Consider the following 17,745-nt stretch of genomic DNA (forward strand, 5'->3'; position numbering starts at 1 on the left):
AGATAACCATTATATGTTATCAGGTTTAACAACACTTTCCTTTTATAAATAGTTTGTAGTTTCGCATAAGTGGATGTGGGAAACACAAAGTCAAAAAGAATAGGCCAAGTGGACAAGCTTTGCATGCTTGTAATTTTTAGTTTCACTTGCAAAGACTCCTCTATATAAAGAAGGTTAGATAGTTGCAACACTTGCTCAAAGGTACAAAGCTTATAAAGCATAGAGATTATGGCAATTCACAAGCTACTTAGCAACCTAAGTCTCATTCTCCTTTTTTCCTTCCATTTTCATTTTGGTATTACTGCACACATTTTTTTTAAGTACTTATACAATTACTACATGTAAAGTATACATGTTAATTATGATCTATGTGATTTATATTAATGCGCTCGTATGCTACCCTTGAAGGTAACGGTGAACTTCGATTAAACTACTATTCGGAAAGCTGTCCAAACGCCGAAGAAATTATTAAACAAGAAGTTATAAGTTTGTATCATAAGCATGGAAACACCGCGGTTTCTTGGATAAGAACTGTCTTCCATGATTGCATGGTTAAGGTGCTAATTTACGGTTTAAACTTCTTGGTTTTCAATAACGAGTTTGTAAACAGATCTGTTTATCAAAGAGATTTATCGTTCCTGACAATACGTCACTATTGAAATGTTTTTATTTTTATAGTCATGTGATGCATCAATATTATTGGAGAGCATAAATAGGATACAATCAGAAAAGAAATCAACAAGAAACATGGGAATGAGAAACTTCAAGTACATAAACACAATCAAAGATGCTCTTGAGAAGTCATGTCCCATGACTGTTTCTTGTGCCGATATCGTTGCTCTTTCCGCTAGAGACGGAGTCGTCTTGGTATGCAATAACATCTTTTTTTGTAATTAAACAAGAAATCTTAAAGCAATTGTTACTAAATGATTGTATAACCTTAGTTTACAAGTTACAATATTTACTAGTTATTAACATTTTTTTCACTTGTGTCACATAGTTGGGAGGGCCTCATATTGAGATGAAAACCGGAAGAAAAGACAGCAAGGAAAGCCATTTTTCAGAAATCGACGAATTGTTACCTAACCATAATGATTCCATGACATATGTTCTTTCACGTTTTCAGTCAGTGGGAATTGATGTTGAAGGAACGGTCGCTCTCCTAGGTAACAATCATAGTCACTTAAAACTATCTATACTACGTTATAAAACATTTGATAATCCAATTACTTTTGTTGTAGGTGCTCACTCGGTAGGGCGGGTCCATTGTGTCAACATTGTGGACAGGCTCTATCCGACAGTTGACCCAACCTTGGATCCAGACCATGCTGAGTATCTCAAGCGTCGTTGTCCCCATCCTAACCCAGACCCAAATGCGGTGGAATATTCGAGGAATGACCTACAAACACCTATGACCTTAGATAATATGTACTACAAGAATATTCTGAACAACAAAGGACTACTTATTGTTGATCAACAACTTGTTTCAAGCCCGGCTACGTCTTCATTTGTCGAGAATATGGCAGCGGATAACGATTACTTTCATCAACAATTTTCTAAAGCGCTTCTTATTTTGTCGGAGAATAACCCCTTGAGCGAGGACGAAGGCGAGGTTCGAAGAGATTGTCGATTTGTAAATAGTAACTAAGGTTATGTCATGGACTTAAAAGGAATAAAGTTTGTAACATTTTGAATTATATGTGGTTTAACAGCTTTTCTTTTTAATATATGTTTACTAAGATCATCATATGTTGTGTTTCACCTAAACGAATCTTGATATTTGAATACATTAAAGTAATTTAGAAGGTTATAAGTTTTACAATTATATTCTTTAGAACGGTTGTTAAGCATTATAAGATAATATTTAACCATAGAACTAAAAACGATCTTGGTGAATGGCGGCTGTAACTATAACAGTCATAAAGGTATTGAAATTCCTTGTCGGGTAAGTTCTGACCCGCACAAAAGGTGCAAAGATCTGGGCATTGTCTCGAATGGTTATATAGTTAAAGTATTAGATTTGATTTTTTCTTCTGACACTGTTTTCGTTTTAAAAGAAAAAACGCTAACCGATAGATAGTTTTTTTTACTGCACAATATTGTAAGTCTATGATACCATGATAAAATACCTGGGAATCTTATTCTAAAGATTCAAATGAGTGATTATCATTAGCGCCGGTAATTTTTATTACAATTCGAGCCATGACAATATGGACGATAATTCCTGGCATGCCATGGAGATAAATGAATTTTTGGTTGGCTAATAGCCTATTTCATTAAAATGCCAATCCACATCCCACGTCTAATAAATAAGCTAACCCGAATATGACTCGTTTAATAACTTTGGTTAACTTAATAACCAGTTTAGAAAATTTTTAAAATAGTTTTATTTAGATTTTAGAGAAGGTTATTTTGAAATGTATAAAGTTCAAAGTTAGATTTTTGTTTTTATTATTTTAAAATTAATAATATTCTTAAATGAAGTTATTTTTTCCATTTTAATATCTTTCATTTCTTGATTTCCAAAACAAAATCTTCATGAGTTGTTCATGAGTTCTAACCACCCCTTCTACAATCATTTCCATTCGCCTTGTCTAATCTCAAAATAAATATGTAAAACAAAGTTTTTAAATTGAAGATAGAGAGATTAAAAAAAAACAATAACAATAAAAAAGATGCTAATTAATTACATAATATTTAATTATTGATAGTTTAAAATAGTTACTAACTAGTTATTTCATAATAAATATGTAAAACAAAGTTTTTTAATTGAAAATGAGAGATAAAAAAACAATAACAATAAAAAAAAAGATGCTAATTACATAATGCTTCATTATTGATCATTTAAATAGTTACTACCTAGTTATTACTCGTATTGGCAAATAAATATTAAATGAGTTGATTAAACTTAACACGATTATTTTTACTAGCAATTTGAATTAAAAATTCCTCACCATTTAGGAAATACTAAGCGGAAACAAAAACAAAGCTAGATACAAAGTATATGTGACATTCGTCAATTTCGAGTCTTATTTGTATTCGTTTTTGTATTTGTTTATTATGTAAACTGACCCGATTTATAAACCGAAGCTTATGTTATAATCAAAATGATGGATTTATGTTACAATATTGTTTCACACTTGTTAGGTCTTGAAAACATCCTACCTTTATTTTTATTTTTATTTTTATTATTATTATTATTATTATTATTATTATTATTATTTTTGTTTTGTGTTTTTGTCTTGATCCATTTTGTATGAAAACTCTTGTGTCTCACACCCATATTTGACCACCAACATTACCCTATATATACACCACATTTCCTCTTCATTTTCTCTTGCTACAACTCAAAAAAAAAAAAACTTTCTAAAACATCAAAGATTCAAGGTTATCTTCTTAAGTGTTCTTGAAGGTTTTTAGTCTTTCATCTTAATTAGTTTATGTAGCCTTATTAATACTTGTTTATGGTTGTGCAACATATATATAATATACACCCCTTATTTACCTTTGGTAGTTACTTCTCCGATTCCGGTCGGTGAGGTTTCGGACCTCATAAGGCAAGGCTTCATGGAGGACTTCGTGTCCTTGATATATATACATCTATATAACTTGTTCATACATATTAATCTTGCTTATTTTAGTTTGTTGGTCATGTTTACAAGTTCCATGGTTATGGGTTTTTAAGAGTCTATGCTTCGGTTTAACCGTAAATAGCTCTAAACCGTAAACCGAACTTTGTTACTAGTTTTGTTAAATAATTGTTTAAACATACTTATTGTTAGATCTAAGTTTCTAAAATCATTTTTACAAATTCTATGGTTATGGGTTTGTAGAATCTTACCTCGGTCTTAACTCGAAACACGATCCGAACCGAAAACCTAACTTTTGTTTAAAGACTTTATTATTAACTTTTGGTTGTAAAACTTAAAGTATTTTTATTTTTACATTATTATACAAGTTTGGACATGTGGAAACCATCTATGAACTTGTTGTGAGATGGAAACCGAACCAAACCGATTCTTACTCGCTTAAGACACACAAGTGTGTTTTTTTAGCAATCAATACTTGTATATTTCTTTAAAAATAGTTACAAATTGATTTTTAAATATTTTCTTAAGTACTTGGAAATGTTTGATCCAACTTGATCTCATAACAAAGTTTGGACCGACAAAACCGAACACTCGCATAACGTGCGTTGTTAGTTCTAAAACAATGGAACTACATACTTGGTTAAGTCTTATTAAATTTTATTGAGTTATCTCATAACATTCAATATTTTGGAAAGTTGACTTTGGGTTTGACCAATTATCAAGACCCGAACCGACAACCCGAACACTCGATAAAAAAAACTGTTTTAGTATCTTTATTCCAAAGGGATTTGTATTCTTGCATTTTACCCACCTTATTACTTAACATAGGTTGAGTGAATATTAAGGTTAGATATTTTAACCCGGTTTCGAGCAAACTTACATTTTTAAAGGGTTATTATTATAAATTCTTAAATAGTTACATTTTAAAACCTTGAACTTTAATTATTTACATTTCTCAATATTTATTTTGTTTAAAGACCTTCAAGACAACCTTTCTAAATTCAAGACTTCTTTTCTTTTTAAGCATTGTGCTTTAAACTCGTCGTTCCGACAAATCTCCAAATTATCATTTTTCAACTTTACTACTTGAAGGTGAGTACTTCATACCCCATTTTCCATCTTTTATTTTGGGGGGTGACATTTCATACTTATTCAACAAATTACTTTATATTTGAATCTTAAACCACAAACGTAGTTGTATACTTTACCTAAAGAATTGCTCGATTTGGTGTTCTATGCTTATTTGCCTATGTGTTTATCGCTTTTGGTTGGTGGAACTATAAAATCCTAGACTATTTGGCAGCCCCTTATAGCAAGGTGTCGTTAACGTAATGCAATTAACGATAACTATAAAATCCTAGACTATTTGGCATCCCCTTATAGCTAGGTGTCGCTAATGTGTTTAGCGATATCTATTTATCCAAATTACCACTTTTATTTATCGTTTCGTATGCAAGTTTTGTGGCTATCTTTATTATATACTAATATGATTAAACTTATGAATTGCTCACCAACCTTTGTGTTGACAAACTTTATTTTATATGTTGCAGGTTTGCATCTTGGTTGATTTATGATTGTGAAGAAAACGACATCAAAGACCTTAGGATATTAGTAAAAATGAACAATATCAAATTTGCCATATTTTGTGATATCTTGTTTATGGTTATTTTATGGATAATTGTTATGTGACATTTTCGATGTTGTGAAATGAAATGAGTTTATTAAATACTGTCACTTTAATTAGTGTCATGTGCTTATGGACAATCGTTACACCTCGGCATGTTCCGCCGCCTTTGGTCGAGGTGTGACAGTATAACTAACTGTTAGTACATGAACAAGTTTCTTAGCCACACCAAAAGTCAACTTGTTTCGAGTGTTCCAAATAAAGCACAAATCGGTGAAATTAATCACCTCGACCACGCCCTTTTTCTTCTTCAACCATCTAGCCGAATCCAACTACTTCATAAAGTTTTTCGTCCCCAAACTATACTTAACACGATTTTAAGTTGGTCTGACCTAACATGAATAGATTTATTAGCCGTATTTGGGTTAAAATATTAAACCGGTTACCCATGACAGGATTAACACCCATATACAAATTTACAGACTTTGGGTTGGCTAACACGACTCATTTATTAAACAGTCAACTTGAACTCAACCCGTTTAATAAATGGAATAACTTTTTTCTTTAAACAACAAATTTTTTTTCTGGGACTCGAACGCATGACCTTTAACTGATAAAGAGACTTATCTTATTGACTGAACATCCGGTGAAGCATTGTGACATTGTGGCAACCCATACAGGTGTGGGGCAGAGTGAAGGGATGTCGGATCATGGTGATTTGGGTGTTGGCTGAAAAGGCTAGAAGCGAAGTATTGATCAACAAAATTTGTTCATCTATTTATTAAAAATAAAAACTATTTAAAATTTTATTTCCTTGTTTATCTATTTTGTTTCCTTTCCATTAAATTTTGGTCCACATCTATAAGATTGAATTTAGGGATTGTTTGTTTTTCGTTAGCCTTTTAATGATGTCTTATCGAACATTCAATCAAAACATTTGATTTTTGAAATTTTTATTTAAGAATTGTTTGGTTTCAAGTGACTTCAACCATGTGTTCTTGATAACCATTTGCTTGTAATTTTGGTTGCATCACATTAGTTACAAAAATGTTCATTTAAGCCTTAATTGTTTATTGTTTATTGTTTAAATCCTTACTAAATCATTAGGTATTATATCATTTTCTGAATAAATACTACATGAGTCAACTTCAAACACAACATGATTTTATTTTTATTCGACAAGATACAATACTAATAAATTCGAATCATGTTCAGATTCATCTGTTTCATTAGCCCAACATGTGTGTTATATAGAGGCACAAGCTCATGTCAAAGGATGAAATTGTGGTTATTTTAAAATTAATTTTTCAAATAAAAAAATCACTTATGCATGTACACTTATACTTTGAATTTTGTTCTTCAATTTATCACAATTTGGATTTGATAATCAACAATTTTAAATTCAGGATGTTTGTTGAAATCAAACAACCTTAAGATCAACCTTAGAAGACAAGATACTTAAACTGAGTTTGTTTTAAACGTTATCTATAGCTCAAACTCAGTCCATGTATAAATCAACATATAATGTTTGCATAGAACCGAGCTTGACAGTCATTTACGTGAGTGGCCTAGCATCTTGCACACTCATGTTACATACTTTTGAGTGCATAACATCTTGACTCTTGAGCATTGGCAACAAATGGTGAGACCATGGGTCAACTGCTCTCCATAAAAAAATGTGAAAAAAAAAACCCTAACAATCTTATATACTCGTTAAACTCCCGATCGTCGCCTACTTCTCGGTTGCTTGCCAGTCAAGCCCACCGTTAACCGAAACTTAACATGAAAAAAAAATAGCAATATAATCATGAGTGAATAATGCAAAAATCAGTTCTATTTGAAGCTATTGAGAATACTTCTTTAAATAGTTTACTGTTCATATCTCACTCCATACGAAACTTAACATGAAAAAAAAATGGCAATATAATCATGAGTGAATAATGCAAAAATCAGTTCTATTTGAAGTTATTGAGAATACATCTTTAAATAGTTTACTGTTCATATCTCACTCCATAGTCCATTATTTATATTCAAGTAGTCTGAAGCTTTGATTTTTCAGTTGGTCTCAAATTATATGTTATATGGTCGTCTTTGGAATATAACTTTTTATTCTTTAGTAGCTGTTCCTCACGTGCCTTGTTTCAGCCCTGTCACTGATCCATGTTTTTTTCTTTATTTTCTAGCCACTGTTATCATGCCACGTTGCATGTGTTAGGCAGTGACACTATTATAATTTAAGTAACGCAAACTAGGCTGACTATAAAATGAAAACCCATTTGAGTTGTAAAAACTCTAGAAGCTCATTCTTGACTACATGTTTTTAATTAATATTTAAATCTTGTGATTCACAATTAAAGTGAATAAAAAATGTAAATATAAATATAACTTTCCCTCTCTTCTGAAAACATATATAAAAATTAGTAAAAAAATGTTAAAAAATAGCAAAACATTTTTTTTCGATGTTTCAATGTTTTGTATTAAATGTTACAACATATATTACATGTAACAAAAAAAAAACGATGTTACATAAGGTTTTCGCGGGTTTTCACAACTCAAGTGAGTTTTCATTTTAACCTTACCCACTCAAACTATGCCTATTTTATTACAGCTTTTACTTGTGAAAGTAATTATTGACACAAGTAACTACCAAGTTAAAATTTCATAATCCATAACAAGTGTGGTTTACAAATTACTACCCCGTAAAGAAAATATCATGATCTAGTTGTATAAACAGTACTTCACAACATGGGTAAGAATGACACGATTGTAGAACTGTTGTTTACTAATGCGTTAACAGAATTCCATATATCTTTCAAGAAGATTTATATTTGAAAATAAAATAAACTAAAAAAAGCGAAGAGGTAGGAGTAAGATTGCTCTCTGTAACACGAAAATAATTAGGCGTGCCATTGGTCAAATTCCATTATGAATTATTGTCGGTGAATGTGTCGTAATTTGAATTATAAAATCTAATTAGTTAAAAGAATTCCAAGTAAATGACACGTTATTTGTCGCGTCATTAGGGCAAACAAAGTTATTTATTTGTTAGAGTTGAACTGTTTTTGACACAAAAATTGAAAGTTATGATTGTCGTCGGTTAAATTGTCAATGTGAATTATTGCTGCAATTTAGACCATTAAAATACAGTTAATAAAAAAATGAAATGAAAGAAATCAATTTCAGCAGTATCCTAAATATAAGAAAGTATTCGTTTTAAAAAAAGAAATTAATTTCAAATCGTACTATGATGCCCGCTAAATTTTACGAGTTGTATTGCCATCGGTTTATTCACTAAACCGGTGTGTTTGACGTGTATTAAAAATTAAATAGACCTGTCAAGTTAATATTTAAAAAAGTATAATATAAATTTAAAAATTAAAATGTTAACCACTTTATAGCCCCGCTTAACTTATTTATAACTAGTCAACTTATTTTATGACTGATTTATCTATTACGGTTAGGAGGCTCTCTATATATGCCATTATATATCTCTATTGAGAAAGTCTAACCAGATACAAAGCTCTTGTAGATTTTTTTTTTTGAATAACGAATTTTTATCATCTAAGAGACTTGAACTTAAGAACTCGCGTCCTTTGGTTTACTGTTTTAAAGCATGTTGTCCATACATGTTTTGTTATTCACTTATTTGTGAAGACGTGTATCATGGCTTATGATAAGTGATAAGTATGCATTATCAATGAACACACAAAACTCATTTGTTTTTCTATGAGTATGTATTGTATGGTAATACTAATAGTTGAGTAGACAAGACGCCAATTCACATACAGTATACAATTACTTATTTCAATATTGTAAGTTGCATACTTGCAACAATTCACACTCTAATTTATTTGTAGATTTGTTACTATTGTCTTTTTCATATATTTAAACACTTTGTTTTCGAGTGTTTTGTTTTTAATATCAAATATTTGTCTGGACGATATAACAAGAAACACTTTTGTTATTTCATAGAATATTAGAATAGTCCTTACTAATCTAATGGCTTCACATCAGCAAATAGTGTAATGAGGATTTTACAATAAACTGGTCTTTGAACAGACCATTTTACCTGATCATTGGTCGGATAGGTCAAACTGGTTTAAAGAGTGGATGGCGTTATAATTGATTTAAAAAACAAACATATAAAAAAAAAGAGTTTTAAGTAGCAAATAGATTACTAAACAAAAGGTTGAAATTCGGTATGACTAGTAGTGTAGCTACTAGCTAGGCGAGCTTAAGATAAATAAGGGTTTGATCTGGATTATTCTTCCATTTAATTGTGAGAGACCGAGAGGGATATTTTCATTGATTGTCTACCTTTTTCTTAAACAGTTGTTTCCGTACCACAACCATTGGAAATAAAAAAAATCCTTTAGAGAATGCATATCAAAGAAAGATCTAACTGTTGGAATAGGTGTATGCATAGCTATCTGATCTATTGTGGTTAGTAAGATCGGTAAATTAAGTGAAGGTAAGGAAAGAGAGGGATACAAACCCTCGATAAGTAAAAGCCTAAATAGCAGTTCCAATGCCAGCAACTCAATCATCTGTCCTACAGAACGACGTCCGTAAAGTCCAATGTTAGGCTAACGGTGAGGGTACCCATATAACCACCATAATTGAAGTTGGGTTTGGCAACTCCGGCTTCATTTTCTCTATGCCCATTTCATAGTGTCCTTAACATCCATAGCTTTCGAGATTACAAAGTCAAGATTGTTAACCTTGGTTGTGCTATAGCTCATGTTAAAAAACAAAAAAGAGACGTCCGTGAAGTCCAATGTTAGGCTAACGGTTAGGGTACGCATTTTACCACCATAATTGAAGTTGGGTTTGGCAAATCCGGCTTCATTTTCTCTATGCCCATTTCATAGTGTCCTTAATATCCATAGCTTTCGAGATTACAAAGTCAAAATTGTTAACCTTGGTTGTGCTATAGCTCATGTTAAAAAACAAAAAAGAGACTAGTTATCATAATATTTTTTTTTTAAATACATCAATAAAAGAACATTAACATACACAAAAAAACAAAAAAGAGACTAGTTATCATAATGATTTTTTTTAAATACATCAATAAAAGAACATTAACATACACACACGTTACCCATATCTATGGTCATGGATAGGAAGGTGAACAATATATAAGGAAAAATATTTTAAGAGCTTGATTAGTTATAAGAAATTTTAAAAATTAATATGGATAACACAATCATTTAAATGGGTATAAATATATGGCTGAGATTAAATATAATAAAAAAATAAATTCTGAGAGAGAATAAAGATGTGCGATGATTATACTAGTGTAAACGTTAGTTACAACCATATAAAAGTTGATTCGGTGTGTAAAAAAATATTGTAATTTTTTTATATACATATAACCTAAAAATCTAAAAAAAATTGTTACGTTATATTTTTTTGAGATTTTAAAATTAGGAGTGATTCTCAAAATACTTATGTTTGATATTTGCTAGTTTGTGCTAAACATTTGACTTAGACTTATTAATCTTGGTTTTCATCATGAAGGGCCTTTTAACAATTTGGAGAGTGCATCCACTATAACTACTTGCACCACACATATATATATATTCTTTGTAAACGTCCTTCACTTGCCACAACTAAATTTACAAATAGTCTTAAATATCATACAACCTTAAAGTTAAATCCAACCCCAATTCACAATTCAACAATTCACAAATCATGTGGATAAAATAAAACTCATCTTCACATCATAAAACATTACCATTAGGTAGCCACGTGTCCTCCAAAACACCCACTTGTCTCCCCTTGGATTCTATCTTTCATACCTCCCTCCACAACTATTCCTTGTTCTTTTCCATGCAACAAATCCTTCCTTCTCTCTTATTCTCTCTCACACACACCCCAATAATATTATTATTATTCTTCCTTCTCAATGGCACTTATTAATCACCTTCTCCCTCTTGAGATCTAACTCTTACATCATGCTGTTCATGTTCTTGTTACTCCTTAGTGTTCCTACCAATGTGGGTGCCGACACGACGTCGTTTGACTTCCAAACACTCACCCTCACCAGCTTACAATTCCTAGGTGATGCTCACATGTTCAACAACAGTGTGCGCCTCACCCGGGATCTCCCGGTACCGAATTCTGGAGCCGGGAGGGTTTTGTACAACAAGCCCGTCAGATTTCGGCGACCGGGAGATCCAAATGCGGCAAATTTTGCCGCATTTTTTAAATTTTCAATTGAAAATTTAAACCCGGATTCGGTTGGGGGCGGGTTGGCTTTTGTTATATCCCCCGACGATGTAACCGTCGGGGAGGCCGGTGGGTATATCGGTATACCCACCGGTGCAGTTGCGGTTGAGTTCGATACGCTGATGGACTTTGAATTTAAAGATGTCAATGGGAATCATGTGGGGTTCGATCTTGATTCAATGATTTCGACACAAGTTGCCGATTTGGACCTCGTAAATATTAATTTACGAAGCGGCAACCCGGTCAACTCGTGGGTCGAGTATTCTGGGTTGACTCAGCAACTCAACATCTCTGTCTCGTATTCAACTACAAAACCCAAGTCACCGGTTTTATCGGTAACCACAAACATGAACTCGTACTTGAACGAGTTCATGTTTGTGGGTTTCGCCGGGTCAACACAAGGAAGCACGGAAGTCCACTCGATTGAGTGGTGGAGCTTCAGTGCTTTCTTTGATGACCCGGATGCAAAACCTGGGGTAAACCCCCCACCGCCGCCGCCATCAGCGATGGGGACGTTTATGAACCTGTCGGCGCCATCGATGGCGCCGCCTCCACCATCAATGGCGCCGACGGGTTCAAACACCCAAACTGAAACCGCCCACACGACACAAAAACAGAGTAAATGTCATAATAAATTATGTAAAGAAGGCGCTGGGGCGGTCGCTGGGGCGGTCGCTGGAGTAGTGACCACCAGCGCCTTCTTTTTAGCGTTATGCACAATCTTGTTAATTTGGGTTTATTCCAAAAAATTCAAACAAGCAAAAAAACCGAAACCGGATCTTTTTGTGAGTGATATATTCAAAACCCCTAAAGAGTTTTCATACAAAGATCTTAAGTTAGCAACCGAATGCTTTGACCCGACCCGGGTGATCGGGCATGGGGCGTTTGGGACCGTTTATAGAGGGGTATTAGTCGACACGGGGGATGTTGTCGCGATAAAGCGGTGTAGTCATAGTGGTGATCAAGGGAAATCCGAGTTTTTATCCGAGTTGTCGATAATCGGAACGCTTCGGCATCGGAATCTTTTGAGGTTACAAGGCTGGTGTCATGAAAAAGGTGAAATTATGCTTGTGTATGACTTGATGCCAAATGGGTCACTTGATAAAGCACTTTTTGAGTCTAAATTCACATTGCCATGGGTTCATAGGAAGAAAATATTAATGGGTGTGGCCTCTGCTTTATGTTATTTGCATCATGAGTGTGAGAATCAAGTGATTCATAGAGATGTTAAAGCGAGTAACATTATGTTAGACGAAGGGTTTTACGCGAAATTGGGTGATTTCGGGCTAGCCCGCGAAATCCAACAAAACAAGTCGCCGGACCCCACGGTGGCAGCCGGGACAATGGGGTATTTAGCACCCGAGTATTTGTTAACGGGACGAGCCAGTGAGAAAACGGATGTTTACAGCTTTGGGGCGGTGGTGCTAGAAGTGGCTAGCGGGCGTAGACCGATTGAACTGGAGGCGGTTGGGGTGGGGGCGAATGGGCAAAAGAGTAGTTTGGTGGATTGGGCTTGGGGTTTGCACCGGGAGGGGCGGTTATTAGCCGCCGCGGACGGGCGGTTGTGTGGGGAGTTTGAGGAGGCGGAGATGAGGCGAGTGTTGTTGGTTGGGTTGGCGTGTTCGCACCCTGACCCGACGGTTCGACCCACTATGCGAACCGTGGTTCAGTTGCTCGAGGGCGAGGGCGAGGTGCCCGTGGTTCCGAGGGCGAAACCATCATTAAGCTTTAGCACTTCAGATTTATTATTGAATTTGCAACATAGTGTGTCTGATTTGAATGAGATTATTACACTCTCAACTTCCTCATCTGACGATAGCTTCAAGGGTGGTGGGTTGCCCCTGGTTTGACCCGACCCGGATCCAGGTTTTGGAAATTTTGTTATAAATTCTTTATTCTAACTCTACAGGGTGTATTTGAGTTTTATGAGGCAAGTGCAACTACAATACACACTCAATAATGATAACATGGACAAAAGTATAGGGACATGTGGGTCACTTTTGGAAACTGTAGGGTCTTATCATAACTTCTTCCAACTCAGACAAAGTGTTGGTGTCATTTCATGGGGGAAGATGCTTTGTGAAGTAACTCTCAAAAGGTCAAAAGGCAATAACAACATGGGAGTTTGAGTAGTAGATGTTTGGTAAAGTATACATGATTTTTATTAATCATTAGTCCTTTATGTTTTGTCTTTCTTCATGTACAACTTGTGGTTTGGGACCAGTCCCAATGCGGTTGGCCGTGTGGTCGTGGTTATGGGTACGGCTTGAGTCAGGGTGTGGTTAGGTTAGCTGGAATGTGGCTCATGGGAGAAAGATGTGAAGAAAGAAAATGTATGGAAGAACTGAGTTGATTGATTGCAACACAAGTTTGCCTTTAGCTACACTAATTGATGCTACAAAGTTTCTTTTTGAAATATGTAACTTGTAGATAAAGTATAAAAGAAAACACTTTTCTTCTTGTCCACTCAAGAAAATAAAATAACAAAATCTCACATAAAAATGAAAGAATATAATGGTATTAAAAAATCAATGTGTCATTCGAGCTTGAAATCACTCAACAATATAGTCTTCCTAGAACTTATAAACCTCCAAAGATCTTGAAAAAAAAATAATAGATAGTAATATCATAATAGTAATAACATCCCTTTGCCAATAAGTTTTAGCTCACTAGCATTGGAAGAAAAGCGTAAGCTGGGCTGAAGGCCGTAAAGTTTCCGATTCTTTCTTTTTCTGTTGATGTTTTTTCGATCAAGATGTATAGAATTATAGATCCCTAAATCTGATTCTTTCTTTTTCTCTTGATTCTGTTCCAATCGAGATATATATCCCTAAACCCAATGTAAGTTTTTCATTTTGATTTGCTACCCCGCAATGATTGAATGAGAATGGATAAGAGGCTCATGGGATTTACGTGAGGCAGTAGGGATGGCTATATTTCTGGGAGTGAACTCCGGGCGAATATGAAGTGTGTGGATACAAGTTAGGCTTTGGAATGAAAGACAATTCCAAATCTGCTTTGTCTACGAATAAGGAAGCTATAAATAATGCAACTATGAATCTAAGGTGCTGTTTGTTTTTGAAGACAAAAACTGTCTGCAATCTGATTTCATGTCTGCAACTGAAGATGTGATCTGAAGGTTTGCAATCTGAAAATATGTTTTATAAACTGGGTATCGTTTGCATAAGCTGAAAATTAGTCGCGTATCATACATATCACAGTAGATAGAAGTCATTTAACGTCTGTAGACTAGTAAAATAGTTGGTGGTGGGCGGTGGACGGTGTGACATCTGCCCCGATCCGACCCGACCCAGGTACCCGTTTTTCTGACCCGATCTCTTTCTTTTATGATTTAATATTTATTTATACTTATATTTTACTTTTAATAATAATAATGTTTTCCTTCCCGCCTCTTTCTCTCTCTTTCTTTCCGCCGTCCCGTCCCTCTCCTCCTCTCTTTCCGCCTTATTTTCCCTCTTGTCGCCGTCCCGCCCTTACGCCTTGTTTCCCTCTTTTTCTTCTAACTCTTTGCTTGTCCTTTGTTCCTTCCCGCCTAAGGTTGTCTGCGCAGCTCCACGCGCCAGACTCCCTTACAAGGAATCCTGCGTGAAGACCACCTGTACAGCGATTCGCGAGACGAACTCTTCCCGCAGCGCGCTAAGAATTGTAATTCTTCTCGCAGCGCGCTAAGAACGGTAGTTCTTCCCGCGACGCGCTAAGGATTTGTAGTTCTTCTCGCAGCGCGCTAAGAATCGTAGTTCATCCCGCGGCGCGCTAGGAATTATAGTTCTTCCCGCGGCGCGCTAGGAATTTTAGTTCCTCCCGCGGCGCGCTAAGAAATGTGATTCTTCCCGCGGCGCGCTTAGAAATGTAGTTCTTTCCGCGACGCGTTAAGGTTGGTTCTGTCTGCCTTCGCGCTCGCGCTCTCTTGACCTTCTGTGTCTGCCTTCGCGCTCCAGCCTTCTCGCGCTAAACCCTTTGAGTTTTCTTCCGTTTAATCTAGCCGTTTGCTTTTGTGTTGTCTTATCTTTTGAGCTGTTGACCTAATCTGCTTTATGTCTGAAAAGTTACTTTCGGCGCAGCATGCGCACCAACCCCATTGGTTGACAGAAAAAGTGACTGACATTATCTTTGGAGATCTGCTTTTTCCATGCTTGACCTGTACCTTTATCTGATCCGCCCATGCTTTTTACTGTTCCCTGACAGCTTTATCTTGCCTCTGCAGCTGCCATATCTTTCCATATCTTTTGCTTTTGGATCCTTATGCTTTTTGATATCTTTTGCTTGATCCTGTTAAAGATCCTTTCCCCTTTTCTAGGGATTATGTCTCCTAGGGTTTTCCTATAAATAATAATAATATTTTCATAACACTACACACACAAAACACTTAATCTCTCCTGTTCTCTTGCTCCTTGCTCTCTCTGCCGTCTTCCTCTCTGCCTCCGTCTTCCTCCCTGTTCTGCCCTGCTTTTCCGGTAATATATATATATTATATATAATAATTTACTTATTAATTATGCTAACTTATAATCAAGACTTAAAACAAATCATTAAAACAATAATCTTATTTATAGGTTAACTTGTGCTTGTTTAAAGTTGGTTCTTGCTTTATCTTACACCGCATCGTTTATCAAGTGAGTAATCTCGTACCTAATCCCTTTTTGCTTTTAATATTTTGGGATGTTCATGTGTTCATACAAACTTAGAGTCTTAAACTGTTTATGAACTTTAGTCGCGCAGTATCCCATGTGTTGAGGACGTAGACTTGGCTGTTTATTTGTATGTGTGGATCATTAACCGTCTTGTCGGTCTATTCCGCAGTTTTCATGGTACCATTAGATGAACACGGGAGAACTATCGTTTATGATTTTCTCTTTTGTTTACACATGCACAGTTAGTCTTGTTTGTGAGCTCAATTGTGAGCACTGGCAGTCTTATGAATCTTAGAGTTGGTCCCGATCAGATTACACCCTTGTTGAAAACCAGACATACACATGTTGCGCGCAGATTTATTGTTATCTATGTATTGTATTAAACTTGATTTCTCACCAACACGCAAGTGTTTGACGTTTATTTTAACACATGTTCAGGTTTGCAGTAGCTGTTTTGGAGCTTGTGGACACATAGGACGTTTTCTTTATTTTGGACCTAGATTAAAATGTATCAAGACAAGTTATTACTGTTTTATTATTATGATTTATAATATATTGATTTATGATGATTTATGTTGTCTTGTGTTTACTTTGCGCGTGCGCGAATGAATGTATTTATTAAATATTGACACCCAATAGTGTCACGAGTAATGAAACAATATGTGGCGCCCCGATGTATAATCCGCCTTTGGTCGGGGTGTTACAGATTGGTATCAGAGCTCGTTGACTTTAGGATAGGTGGTTAGACGTAACGGCCTAGAATACCTAAGAGTCCCTTCTCGCGCATGAGAGAAATCTCATGTTTGCGCGCTTATTGTTAATTACTCGTTATTTATGAATATGCTCGCGCTTGCGCAGTGTATGATTTTATGTTCTACTCCGCGATATTTCGATTTTTGTTGAATTTCGATTTTTATTGATTTTACTTACATATTCGTTTGATGGATTTGAAAATCCGAAAAGTCATGGTGATACATGAATAGTTGATTTTCAATTTCCATTTACGATTATGTTCTGAGGTTGGAGACTTGAAAAGTCATGGTGATACATGAATTGTCAACCTCCAATACTCATTTTCTTGTATATTTTATATTGAGGATTGAAAAGTCATGGTGATACATGAATCGTCAATCTCCAATACTCGTTTGCTCGTATATTTTAAATTGGGAATTCGGAAAGTCATGGTGATACATGAATTGTCGATTCTTGATTCGAATTTGTTACCTTAATTAAGTCTGCATTTAAAGTCATTTATTTTACTTTAACTTTTGATAGTATCTAACTCTGCGAAACCAAGCTTTATAAGATTAAAACTTTGCGCTAAAACCAATATATTAACTAAAATTAAAACTTTTATAGAATGCCTCCGCTATCTCGCCGATTTCAGAGAAGAGAAGCCTCGCGCATGCGTAGACAGCAACGTTCCCAGGAAATGGCCGCCGCGATAGCCCAAGCCTTGAGCCAAAACAATACCAATACCTCCAGTTACAACATTAAATCCTTTAATGCGGGTAACCCTCCAAAGTTCACAGGTCTTGAAGGAGCCACCGTGATGCTCCAGTGGCTTGAGAAAATAGAAAACGCTTTCCTCCACACCCAATGCCCCTCAGACAGACGAACCCTATATGCTTCCAGTGTCCTGGAATCT

The 17,745-nt window shown here is 35.2% G+C and overlaps 1 protein-coding gene and 1 pseudogene across 1 annotated transcript; both read left to right on the forward strand.

Moving 5' to 3' along the window:
• The first annotated feature begins 206 nt into the window (after nucleotides 1–206).
• Nucleotides 207–1,670, forward strand: LOC143626796 (peroxidase 21-like). The gene is made up of 5 exons (XM_077096765.1): nucleotides 207–295; nucleotides 409–557; nucleotides 679–867; nucleotides 1,001–1,166; nucleotides 1,242–1,670. Exons 1-5 carry the CDS (start codon nucleotides 229–231, stop codon nucleotides 1,646–1,648), a joined length of 978 nt encoding a protein of 325 aa, XP_076952880.1. The 5' UTR covers nucleotides 207–228; the 3' UTR covers nucleotides 1,649–1,670.
• A 9,501-nt stretch (nucleotides 1,671–11,171) lies between these two features.
• On the forward strand, nucleotides 11,172–13,298 carry LOC143626779 (L-type lectin-domain containing receptor kinase VIII.1 pseudogene; annotated as a pseudogene).
• Nucleotides 13,299–17,745: the final 4,447 nt, after the last annotated feature.

This window comes from Bidens hawaiensis, unplaced genomic scaffold (assembly GCF_021521415.1).
Source record: "Bidens hawaiensis isolate Kalapana, Puna unplaced genomic scaffold, B.hawaiensis_p1.1 tig00004525_1, whole genome shotgun sequence".
Taxonomy (NCBI): domain Eukaryota; kingdom Viridiplantae; phylum Streptophyta; class Magnoliopsida; order Asterales; family Asteraceae; genus Bidens; species Bidens hawaiensis.